This window comes from Oryzias latipes, chromosome 21 (genome assembly GCF_053564925.1).
Source record: "Oryzias latipes strain Hd-rR chromosome 21, Olatipes_Hd-rR_3.1".
In the NCBI taxonomy this organism is placed as follows: domain Eukaryota; kingdom Metazoa; phylum Chordata; class Actinopteri; order Beloniformes; family Adrianichthyidae; genus Oryzias; species Oryzias latipes.
In genome coordinates, this window is record NC_136257.1 from 5,840,368 (window position 1) to 5,853,584 (window position 13,217).

The 13,217-nt window shown below is 37.6% G+C and overlaps 1 protein-coding gene across 2 annotated transcripts in view; it reads right to left on the minus strand.

Annotated features, from left to right (window-relative positions):
- Nucleotides 1–3,495: 3,495 nt before the first annotated feature.
- Nucleotides 3,496–13,217, minus strand: part of slc49a4 (solute carrier family 49 member 4) — a 48,903-nt gene continuing 39,181 nt past the window's right edge. Inside the window, exon 9 of one of the 2 annotated variants that reach the window (XM_023950460.2) lies at nucleotides 3,496–5,320. In XM_023950460.2, the coding sequence (XP_023806228.1) occupies nucleotides 5,205–5,320 (116 nt within the window). In that variant the 3' untranslated portion in view covers nucleotides 3,496–5,204. Of the gene's footprint in view, nucleotides 5,321–9,136; nucleotides 9,287–13,217 lie in introns of those variants that run through there. The other variant, XM_078939178.1, reaches the window with a different exon arrangement.

Here is a 13,217-nt window from a genome sequence, read left to right on the forward strand (position 1 = left end):
GGGAGCTGTGAAAGGAGTGGGGGGCTAGGTACGGTGAGGGGGGCCCTATTTATTTATTTTTATTTATTTATTTTAATTGTCATGCTTGTTTTTATATTTTGTTGTGTTTTAATGTAAAGCACTTTGTGTTATATTTTTATATGAAAAGTGCTTTATAAATAAAGTTTGATTTGATAAATGTGATGTATGTATGTAAATATTTAAGGCAGCACGTCAAACTGGGATAAATTATTTTAATAATCCTTGTTATTGCTTTCTTTTCCTTGTAATTCTGGTGCACTACAAATAAATTGACCTTTTAGGTGCATAAAGTTATTCTGCATTCATATGGTATATGTTGTTTTACTGACGTTCCTGTGTTTTGGGGGTTTTTTTGGGTCTAAAAGTCATTTTTCCGATCATTTCAACGCCACATGAACGCAGCATTTCTCTAAATTTGACCTTTTCCCTGAGGGACATTAACCCATCAGTGCAATTGGCACTAAAATGACAACAAAAGCCACACATTTTGAAATAAAAAAATCCAAAAATATTCTGTTCCAAAAGCTATATATTAAATGTCAATCAAAATTGTATTGTGTTTTGGCCTAGATTCCATTTTTTTTCGTTTAAGGTGGATTACCAAGACATTCCATGCATTTTCTCCAGGTCCTGCCCTTCTGTCCAATTTTAGAACCCTTTGTGGCCCAAGGTCAAAAAGTTTGCCCACCTCTAGGTTAGATTAACCATTAAAAGGGTTGAAAGTAGACATCGTCAGCCTGGAGGTCTCGTTAGCATATTAGCGGGGCTGTATAACTTTTCAAATAAGCTATGTGAAGTTGGCTGCAACCGTTTAAAATAAATGAACTTTTGCAAAAATTGCAAATCAACTGCAATTTTCGTTTAATTTTTTTGTGAGTCTGTGTCTTTCTGATTGGTATTATTTCACTGATTTTGGCTTTATCCCAGTAAACAGGAACACTGGAGAATAAAGAGCTGCCAGGAAATCCTGGCGCTGACTCAAGGGATGTAAAACACGTAAAAACAAAACCATTAGGAAGTTTCCCGTGGATTACTATTAATCAACTACGGATTCGTTTTACATCCCAGAAAACGTTGACTTCAGACCTCATGACATAATCTGAGGCACACCCAGTGTGAGCTAAAGTCAAAGTTTTCAGACCATTTTTTTTCCTCATTTGGGAATCTGATTCAGGCGAAACAGATCATCTTGAAGCATCTATTAAATGAGCTAAAACTGCTTACTTTGTTGCGTGCAGACTCACCCTTTGAGATTTTTAGTCTCCACAGAAGCAAAGCATGAGCTCATCCCCAGCTGGACCATCAGTAACAGGAAACTCATCATTTAAAAAAAAAGGTGAGGTCATGCCTGTAGGTCAGACATCATCTTAGTGCTTTCGGTCTAAAGAAAAAGGGAGCAAAGTGACTAAATGATTTCAGTGGAATACTGGTGTCCTCTGAGAGCTGCTGTGCTTTCCTACTTCCATCACAGGGTGATTGTGTAACAGTTACACCATTTATAACTGTGCTGTTAGAAAAAAATACATAAAATGAGTTTTCCTCATCAGACAGAGGTGCCTAAATGTAAATATGTTTACGGTTTGGACAGCTATGTGCAGAGGCACATTTGTATAGGGGTGTCAGAAACGGCTTATCATGATACCGTTCGTTGTGTAGCTGAGTGTTGTCAGTGTGTAGTTTAGTCCAGCTATGGCTTGCAATACTTAACCCCTTATAGACCCGCTCTGATATAGAGGACATTTAACCCTTGTGCCATCTTGTGGGGTCCAAATGACCCCACTCCCAACGTTAACGTGCCGGCACGTTAACGTTGGGAGTGGGGTCATTCGGACCCCACAAGACAGTGCACTGAACCTTATTTCTTCAATGATTGTTGATCTGCACTGGTGTTCATGGATGACATGAAATCCTCTCCATCTTTATCATGGATAATGCCAGGGATAACACGTCATTGTAAGGGTGGGGTCATCTGGACCCAACAAGATGGCACAAGGGTTATATGCAAATTAAGCTTAAAATAGCATTTCTAAGGATTTTTTTTTTCAAATCGTTGTGAATCAGAGGTAGAAGAAAAAAGACTGTTAGGAGAAGATCATATTTGTTACTTACCTCTGGACGGGCCACGAGCTCCCTGCTCCGCTTCAGTCTGATGCATCCGTTCGTGGACGACCAGATCCAAGTACGTCTTTGTTGTCCTCGTCTGAGCTGGCATCTCTATCAGGCTGGATAGCTCTGATTTTGATCACCGTTTTTGTTGCACCGCTAAAAGTTAGGCTGAGGTTGTGATTGCGTAATAGAGATCTCACCAATAGGGAAGGGAAGGGGGGGTGGGGTTGCTCTGCACCGACGGTCCTGTCCTCAAGCAAATATTTAATGAACTACTGCTGCTGTGCAGAAACTATGTCCTAAAAAACAACCGGTTTTGTTTTTATTTTGGCAGAAAACAGCATACTCATAATTAAAAGACCACTGGGATCGCTTTTATAGTTGATCAACAGAGGAATTTGAAAAACCCATCTGATATCTGAGAAATAGTCTAGACAAAAATGTGTTTAAAATTTTTCTATAACAACTTTATTAAACCATTTCCCCATCTAAAAAAAAAGCTAAATAACACTATAAAAATGACAAATTATTTTAACCACTTAAAGTCTTTGAATGAAAATAACACTGTTGTATTAGTTTTTTTTTTATTTCTGTAGCTTTACAACATTTTTACAATATATATTTCAAGATTTATGCCTTTGGCTCTACTTCTTTTTTAAATAAATACCAATGATCAGGGCAAAGTGCAGATAAAAGAGATGACAGAAAAACCCCACAGATCTTCTATTTTTGCAGAGTGACTAAGTTTATTGAAGTTTACTAAATTATATATTTTTTACTTTATTTCGGTTTTATGGTGAATGATTAAATGCTCAAAGGCTTCTTTAATATATTTTACATGATTTTGAACATAATTGGGTTAATTTTTGCTGCTGCTCCCCCCCCTATAATTGGAGATTTAAATGTTGCTTCTCATTAATTCAGCTTAGTTCCAAAATAAAATCAGTGGGAAGCTGGGATGCATTCTACTACACATGTATTGAATAACTTACGTTTTATTTTTATTGGGTTTTTCAAAGAGTCTTGATTTTGTTGTTTTTAAAATAAAGCACGGTTTAGCGCTAATTTTTAGTTTTTATTTTCTCGGAACAGTCACTGTCGAGCCGGAATAAGTATGACTGATAACATTAGATTTCAAAGAGAATTGCCTCCTAAAAAATATCAGCTACTTTTTGCTTGTTTTCATTCTTCTTTCAAATCTTTCCCTAATCACCATACATTGAAGCAATAATGCAGTGCATCAAACTAGAATGAGTCTATGTGCAGATTCCTGCGGATAAAAACCCGAAAGATGATTTAGAAAAAACTGAATTGACATTTAAATTAACTAGAATAAGGAAACGGGTTTAAAATGAGGGAACCACTGCCTTTTACAAAAGAATCACACGGATGTAATTTAATTGCATCATCATACATCGAGGAAAAAAAGAATACAAACCAATGTTTAACCAACTAAAATATTCATAGACTATTTAGAAAGCTTAATGTTTTGAAAATATTTTACCTAAAATGGGTTTGCATTATTCTGGTGGGGGGAAAAACCCTTAATTACAGCTTCTGTAGAAAGAAATTGACAAACAAAACAGAAGAAAAAAAAACGGCAAAGTTCAGAACAGAGAAAGTTCCTTAAAAGCCATTTCAAAAAATTAAACATTAGCATATCAACAAGAAAACAAAAGAGAACACAAAACCAAAAAGTTATTCATAAAATGATCAGTTTAATAAGGTGCTTGGAAATATGCCGAAGCTATGCTTGTCCTTTTTTCACAAAACATGAACATTTAATTCCAGAACCCGGGACACCACAGTGCAGCCAGACTGAGCGCCGCAGGAAACCATCAAAATGTCAACAGATAAAATGATCACAGTGTGAAGGAGAGGGAGACGGATCACACTCCATCTAATTAAGGCTTTACATTTACCTTTTCTATACAAGAGGAAAACAAAACGAGCACCAGATCCTCGTTATCCAGCCTCTTCTCTTCAGACAAAACCCATAAAAATGTCTCTTGCAGCTGCTGTGCTGGACAAATGTTAGCATTTAACTTTAGAGCGCAATTCCTTTTGTAAGACTTACAGCTTATTTCGTCATAGAATCCATGAAATGTCTAACAACTTTCCTAGAAATCAGAATAAGTTGGTACAAAAATACCTTATTAGTGCTGTGGGGGATAGACCTGGCGCTCCGTGTGGTTTATGCGTTTCGAAAAAAGGTCACCTAACGTACGGCTTCTTTAAAAAAAAAAAACAAATGGCTGATAACCGTTAGTGTTGAGGGATTTCCAAATAAATAGCACGACTGACGAGGAAAACAAATGACTTCCAACTTTACAAAACACATGAACTATCAAAGACAACCGTTTGGGTTTTAAATAGGACGAGAAATGAGGAACGTATGAAAAGTGCGGCCGTGTCGAGCCACAGCCTGTGTCTTTGGCTGGCATCCAATCATCTATCTGCTGGATTATTTTGCATAATTTTCATCTTTATGGGGCAATAAAACCTAATCTATGTAACTGCCTTGCGATGACAGGCAATATCACAGGCCTCTTCACACTCTTCAAGTCTTTGTCCCTTTTGTTTTACCTGACTCAGCACAGCCAGGCTTCTGATTGGCTGATGAAAGGGTGCCATTGTCCCCGCCTCCTGACGGGGACAGGCGCTTGATGTGGAGTCTGTGTGGCGTCCGGCCTGTGAGCTTTTCAAGGCTGCGTCCCGCTGTTTGGAGAGGCGGGGCAAGCGGAGGCAGGCGGCTTCAAAGGATCGCCGAGCGCAACTTTAGGTTTGACGTCACCCACTAGAAAACAGTGGCATGCTGGGTCTGCTTAAGAACAGGAAATCTGTCACAAAAACCTCTTCATATACAAACAATCAAAAAAAAAAAAAGGATAAAAAGAGGTAACATCAGGTTAACACAAGGCTTAGAGATGAACACGCACTAAGAGTAAACAAAGGTTCTTCTGTGCTTCCTTGATAAATAACCATCCAGACTTATTAACATCCCATAATATAACAGAATGGTTTTCCCTTCATTTCCATGTTTTCCTCTATTATTTTTTTGTGTGTCCACAGCAGTGTCACACAGAAACAAAGACGTCAAGGTAGAGACGATCGTAGGACTCCCTGAAGAAGAGGATGAGGGTGAGGCTGAAGATGCAGGAGCCAGTTAGACACCAGTTCAACCACGTCACATCTGAATGAAAGAAAGAGGCAGAAAAAAGGTGCGTTAGATTACAGATTACATTTTACACGGAACAAAACATTTGATGCATAACTAATGGAGAATTTTCTACAAAGGTTAGCTGGAGTTAGATTTGTAAGTTTGCACATCAGGCAAGAAGTGTCTGTTTTGTCAAAGTCAATTTAATTTAGAAATAAAAGACATAAAAATGACTTCAGGAGAGTGTTGGAAACTCAAATATCCGCCTAAAAAATTGGCAACATTGATTTTTATTTTCTGTATGGAAATTCCTGTATTTATGACACATTAAAAATAAAAAAATAAAAAGAAATTACCAAAATAAAGTTGCAAAATTATAGGGAAAAAAAATCGTAATTTTATAAGAACAAATTTGTAAGAATATGAGAAAGAATTAAAAAATTTACGAGCATATAGTTACTTTTTTTTAAGTCGAAATTTCACAAGAATAAAGCTGTAACATCATTAGAATAAAACAAGTGAAAAATGTACAAAAACAAAGTCTTACATTACGTGATAAAAGTCGTAATTTTACGGGAATAAAGTTGTACAATGATGAGTAAAATTGTCAATAATTTATGGGAATAAAGTTTTAATTTTATAAATGATAAATTGAGAATTTGCTAAATTAAGGACATGTATTTATGTGGCAAAAGGTTGTTTGCTAAGAAAAATAGAAAGATAAAAGATCCAATATTATGTTTCAGTATGAGACACCTAGACTACACTGTAAGCAGTTATTTCAGCTTTGGTTTAAGGAAATACAAATAAAATATAAATATAAATAAAAATAAGGAAATACTAAGTCTTTTAGTGAGTCAACGTTGGCTTATTGTAAGGACATTAAAAAGACTTTGCAGTCGGCAGTATAGTTGCTGAGGTCCACATGCATGATGGGACATGGATATCTATGATAAACTAAAGCCTTATGGCATCACCATGAGTGGCTGCATGATGGATTTAGTCAGCAGGTAATGTGGATGGTGGCTTACACATCTAATTTTATTTTGGAAAAAGCATGCCTTCTTCCTTGTGAAATTATGACTTTTTTAAACATAATTCTATATTTTTTCTCTCTTAAAATGTTAACTTTATTTTTTGTTAAAAATCTCTATCTCTCTCTAGATTTATATGTATATATGTACATGTAGACCGACTGACCGACAGATATAAACATACATATTATGGTGGGGCTCAATACTTTTTACGTATGAGTCATTTACTACCATCTCTTTAAATGTCCCCATTTCTCCACTGCCTTCAAAATAAAAGCAAGCGGGGCTGGTTTGTCTGGACAAAAGCAGGTTTTGACAGATTCATACATTATCACCAAAAAGCATGAACCAAAGTCAATTGGGAATTCTTCAGTAGTATCCAACAACATCAAACGACTGGACTCCTGTGCAGTGACATAGAGTCATCCACATCCACATGGACTCTTGATGAAAGTTGTCTTGAAGTGGGACTGAGTGATATACCGGGATCACAAGACCTAATGGCTAATCAATAGGAATTCCTGACATACCATGCAGTAAATAAGATCAGTCTGTGCTGTCTTTGTAATGATTCTGGATAATTTAATGATATTGGCAGTGTTCCCCATTATCATTGACCTCCACTTGAACCTAAACATACTGCAGAATGCTCCGTCTTTCCCCTTGCTCCATTAACCACAGGAGAGCTGTTCTTGCCGTCTGTGCTAATGCAAAATCTAGAGGGCAGGTGGGAAGCGTCTGTGTCTCGACTAAAACCAAAGAATCTCTTATTAAACATTTTCATCGTGACACTGCTCGGTGCTCAAGTGCTGTGGTGGAAGCAGGGATTTGGGGTTTAACTAGATAGAGATGTCAGGCCAGGCCAGACGCTGTCAGTAGCTCTTCATAATGAGACCAACCAGTCATAACAGGCACCAAGAGCCAAAAGCCAACGCCAGGGAGCCGTGCAACGTCTCACACTGGCTTTGCTTCAGCAAATAATTCTCAATCTGCCAAGCCGATCAATGCTGGAGCAAACGAGGAGCACGGCGAAGATGCAACGTTTCAGAAAAAACTTGAGGAAAAGATGAAAGCAAAGAGTAACTAGGGCATAAAGAATGTCAATGTTTAAAGAAGATCTCTATAAGAGCTGCAAAAATCAGGATGTGGATGGTAGGAGACCTGCATGGAGGAGGGGAATGACCCTGCATTTATCTGATCACATATTCTCCGTTGAACTTCTGATTCGCTTCCTGTTCAAGACCTGCTACTGAAGACTGAAGGGAGCCTACCTCCATGTTGGTGGTTGAGGAAGGAGATGCGTTAAAAGAATACTAATGGGAAGATGAAAAATCTCTCACATTCAATAACGTAGAGGATAGCTACACTATCACTCAGATGAACAGAAAGAGGAGAGTCAGATGCTGTCTGGCTGGATAAATGTAGAATTTAAGGGTAAAAATGAATCAGCTGGAAAACATCTGGCCTCAAAATCAAAAAATAAAATAAAAATAACTTTTTTAATTAGCTATTTTTTCTATTATTTTAGTTTTCATTTCGGAGATTTCGCTTGTAAGCTAAACCCTCTTCACTGAATTATTTTAATATATCTGAAATATGGGTCGCTACACAGGAAAAAAGCTAATTATGGTGAGTAAATTTAGTTAATCCAAACATAATCACTGTCGTGATAACATACATTTATGTGTTGCTTTTCCCCCTCTATCATTTGATTTTTGTTGTAATACGCCACCTTCCAGGCCAAGTTTGCTGCTTGTGAGGGTGCAGGGTGCTCTCTATTGTCAATACAGACTGTGGGAATGGAATGGGAAAAGTAGAGATGGCCTTTTTGTGGGCTGGACAAACAGCTTACAACACAGCAAACTAGTTTATAATATAGTAAATAGCTATTCCATCAGATATGTGAGAAGACCCTGGTTCAAATCCTTTACATGTCCTGCTCATGCATGCATGGGTTTTCACCCTACCATCCAAAAACATGCGTTGTAGGTTAATTGGAGATTCTCTAGGTGCGCTTGAGGGTGAGACAAACTGTTGACATGTCCAGGGTGAACCCCTCCGTCACCCAACAGTAGCTGGGATAGGCTCCAGCAACTACATAACCTTTTGAAGATGGATTGATGAACATCAAATGTATTACTTTTCCAAAGCTTAAATTGGGTATTTTTAAATTCAAGACTTTCAAAATGTTTGAGACACTGAAAGAATCCTGGAGTTAACAGAATTAGGTGATTATGTTTAATTTCTGGAAACATGTTTGCAAAAGAATCAAGCATTAAAAAAAAAAAAAGAGTCACTGAAGGCCAGCAGCAAACCAGAATGGTAAATAATAAATGGTGTATACTTATATAGCACTTTACTGCCTTCCTTAAGCCCCAAAGCGCTTTCCAGTCCCATTCACTCATGCACACACTCACGGCGGCTCCACTGCTGAACACTGGCGCCAACCTATAACCACCAGGACCAATGTGGGGTTCAGTGTTTTGCCCAAGGACACTTTGACACATGGGCAGGCAAGGCAGGAACTGAACCTGCAAGTTTGCAATCAGAGGTTGACTGCTCTAACTCTGCACCATTAATAGGCAAGACAGAACTGCACCAGTCGTTTCATTCGAAAAATAAAAACTCTATTGAGCGCTTATAATGTTCTGTTTATGTCTGTTAGATTTGCTTTTATTCATTTTGGTGCCTGCAAGAAAAAAAGAACGAGACACAAGTCCCAGGTCTCTTATGGCCTTCATCAGCATTAATTGAGGTCGGTGCTGGTTTGTGATTAATGATGCTCGCTTCCTCGTGGCCTTTATTGAAGAGGAATGGGGTCACATCTGCACACTTGGTGTAAAAACAAGACCAGCTTTTCCCCGAAAATAACAGTTTCAACACGACGCAAGTGGAGACGCTTTCTGCAGAGCAACAGGTTGGGCGGACCTTCATGGGAACCTGCTGCCTTTATTCCAACCTAAACCTGGAAAAAGTGACAAAATTGAAGTTTGTTAAATTTACAAAAGGATGACTGCTCTTTTGTTACGGTTCTCAAACACCTCTGCAGTCTTTATGGCAGTTTGAAAAAGTTTGTGTGCACAGGAGCTTCACTTCAGAGAAGAGCGCAAACTTAAAGGAGAAGAAAAAGATCTGGAGACTAGGGGAGTGTGGCAATTATTTCTTAGTGCTGAATAATTTGTGCTTCCTCAGTGTGTGGAAGGCTGACAACACTGAAGTTCTGTGGGAAAACTCTGTACCAACCCCTCAAGTCTCTTCTCATCTTCCTCCTTCATTCTCTCTTCTTTCTCCACAGGCACTTTTCCTCCATAATGCCTCTGTGCTGCTTTGCATTCCACCCCTTTTACTCTGCGCTAAATGACAAAAAAATCCACTGCAGATGAAATTGAAAAAGAGCTACAAGTGCAGATACATGGCCTGGAGGCTCCCGTTCGTGTTTTTGAGTTGGAGGATTTTAAAAATATGGCTAAGTCAAGAGGCCAGTTAGAGCTCACTGATCCACAGCCAGCCTCTCAAGGATATTAAAATGGACAAGGAAGTAAATTCATATATGCCTGCCTGCTCTCAGAGAGAAGCCATAAATCAGAATGCATAATGAGAAAGTGGGCGGCCAAAAGGAAACCCCTTCAAAAAAAAAAAAAAAAACGGCTGTAAACTGTAAATGGAAGGAAATATCTGAAGGCTGAAGCTGCCAGTTTTCAATATCAGGAAGTTGTGGAGTTTTGAAAAACTTAATGCTTATGCAGAATTTATTAGTTTTAGCGTCTGCATATTATTTGCCACATTTATTGTCGGGCCACCGAGAGGAATCTGGAGTAATGAGAAAGCCCACACCAATACTTCCAAAGGACATTTACATAATCAAATGAATCTTTGACAGAGTGATTTCGTCTGAGTAGCAGAATGTTGGATTACAGACAGCACAGGAATCCTGCACTTTTATAAATCACTGCCCATAGTAGTTAAATTATAGACCTCTTTCAGAGTTTTGATATCCAGTACAGCTGTGTAATAAGACCAAACGAATAAATTATTTCAACTTTGCTTCACAAGTCCACAACTCACTCTGACTTCCGAAAGATACAATTTTAACCCCTTGACTCCTGAATTTATTTCCAGCTATGAATAAAAATTCACTTGTGTTTTTGCGTTCATGTAAATATGCTAAGTTAAGATAATTTTGGAGCTGCTGTGGTTTGATGGATATTTGAACCAAAAGCCATCAAGGGGTTTATAATAATTTTGTCCTTTTGTCAGATTTGTCTTCTAAACCAATTTTGTTTGGTGATAAAAATGTTTTCACAAAACCAGTGACTTAAACTGAAAAAAGGGGAATATTTAATTTGTGCCATTTTTAAGCTTTCAATTAATACCAACAGAAAAAGCATTTTCATCCAATTTAATAAAGGAAATTGCTTCAAAAGAAAATGAATGAATTGATTCTGTAAGTTTTTTGTTAATTCATTTTCAAACTGATGGTAAATTTATTTTATGAATATTTTAAAGTACACATTTTATCCCAGCAGGACAAAAAAAAACATGAATCTTTATATTTCCATTGTTTTTTTTATCTATTTTTTTGTTAAAGAAAAAAAGATGTAATTTTTTTTATTAAAAAACACTTGGATTTACTTAAGCTAATACTTAAGCTAAATAATACAAATACTTAACCTACTTAGCCTAAGTATTAGCCCTAATTTTAAAAGAGGCTCTAGATATCTGTGCGTGTTAAATACTGTTTTATACTTCCAAAAACTAAAGCTGAACAGAGTTTCAGTTTGAATAGGATCATAAAGAATCATGGATGATTATTTACTTGTCTCTTCCTTTCATTTTTTTTTTAATTATTAGACAAAACATAAAACATATTTATTTCTATGCAGATGATATGCAACTCCATTTATTAGTGAAGTTTGATTAAACTAATTCGGTTATTTAAAATCAACTCAAGTAGAATGGAAATGAGTCCTTTGATGTCAGGCATGTTATATGGTTCAACTTAAAGTCAGTTTTGATCAGGATGTGTATATTAATGTACACAGACGGCTTATTTTCAGCAGGGCAGCATTCTGTCTCCATCAATTAAGTGAAAAAAGGACGATGGCTACGATTCAAGAGGGATTTAGAAAAACGAATCCATTCATTTGTTACTTGCAAAGCAAAAATCTCACATTGAAATGTGCAATAGTAGTTATCAATTGCAATGACACATGAACAAATAGCAAAGCAAAAACACCTAAAACAGTACAGTATATCACTGCAATAGTTTTATTTAACAAAAGTCAAAATACCTTTGATTATACTTCAAATGACCCACGTCTACATAAGAGGTTCAGTTGGTCTACAAAATGTAGGGGTCCGTCTGATTGGCCAACTGGGTAAAGGGCTTTATTTGATGCGTTAAATATTTCAACCTGCTATGGGATTGTTTGAACATGTGTGTGTTATGCTGCCTTTTGCGAAAAATGTTTCACTTGATTAGAAGTATTGATCACCAGATCAACAGATACTTAAAAAGAGGCTTTGCACAAAAGGAACCATGAATGAAAACTGGTCAAAACAAAAAGCTTTGATACAGCTTACTATTAGGTCACAGAAATTGTGCAACTTGTAGATTGAAAACCAAATTAAACCAATGTTTTGTTTTAATACACAAAAGTCTGAGATACAGAGAAGAGCGCTTCCAAGCTGCTTTTAGAGGGAGGTCAGTGGATGCAGGCTCAGTTTACAACACCCACAGCAATGAGAAGAATAACAAGAAAGCTGTGATGCGTCATCTTCTATTCATCAACTCCAGTGAAGAAAAGAGCAACAAAAGCTTCCATCTTCTCCGCCTGATCTTTCCCCTCAACCTGTGGCAGACTGTCAGAACACCAGATGCTCCTCAGAGCAGCCACACACATACACTAACTGTTGGTATCTGCAACAAAAAAAAAATGTCTGCACACATCACATTCAGATGCTCAGACACTCTCCTTCAGCCACACCGTGTAGTCAATCATTCAGCACAGCAGAGAGAAGCACAGAGCAAAGGATACAGAATGTTTTATTTATAAGTTTTTCACTTGCCACTGCGCATTGGCCTGTAGCAGCTCTATCCACAGTTGATATATTTTTGCCTCATATATGATTTATCCATTTTTTGGACATAGTTATGTTTCAAGTAATTCAGATCGCAGCTCCTGAACAACTTCATTTCTGTTTGAATTGTATCTTAGCTATTCCTTTTACAGTAAAGAAAAATCCATCCTGGAACGTTTCTTAGCGACCGTCTCAACCCAACACGCTGAATGCACACATATTGATGATTGTACGTTGAGTGTATTATTTGAAATTGAATTATTTAGGCTTCCTTGACTTATGAAATTCATTTTGAGTGTTGTTAAATACAAAAGTCACCTTGGCCGGATTGAAGCCAGAGTATGAGCTGCTGAGTCAAACATGTATTGTTTTGTCAATCTTGAGTTAAATAGCAGACTATATCTCAAAAGAAACAGGTCAATATTCAATTTTGCCACATTATTAGGCATTGGTTTGTGACACTTGTTTTCTTCCCTGCCTTTTCAAATGACCTTTATTTCCATCTTCTTCTGCACAGTCCTAAACCCTGAATGTCAGGGGTACTTAAACCGTGATAAACCAAACGGTAGAAGGGGATGGTGAAGTAAACAGCAGGAGTGGCTACAGCAGCATTAACCCAGTAAAATGCATGTCCATCCTTCCATCCATCCATTTTCCAAACCCACTAAATCCTTTTTTAGGGTGCCGGGGCTGCTGGAGCCTATCCCAGCCACTGTTGGGTGAAGGCGGGGTATGCACTGGACAGGTCGCCACACAATCACACACCCAACATGAACGCCCAGAGACAATTTCGAATCATCATTTAACCTGAGGCC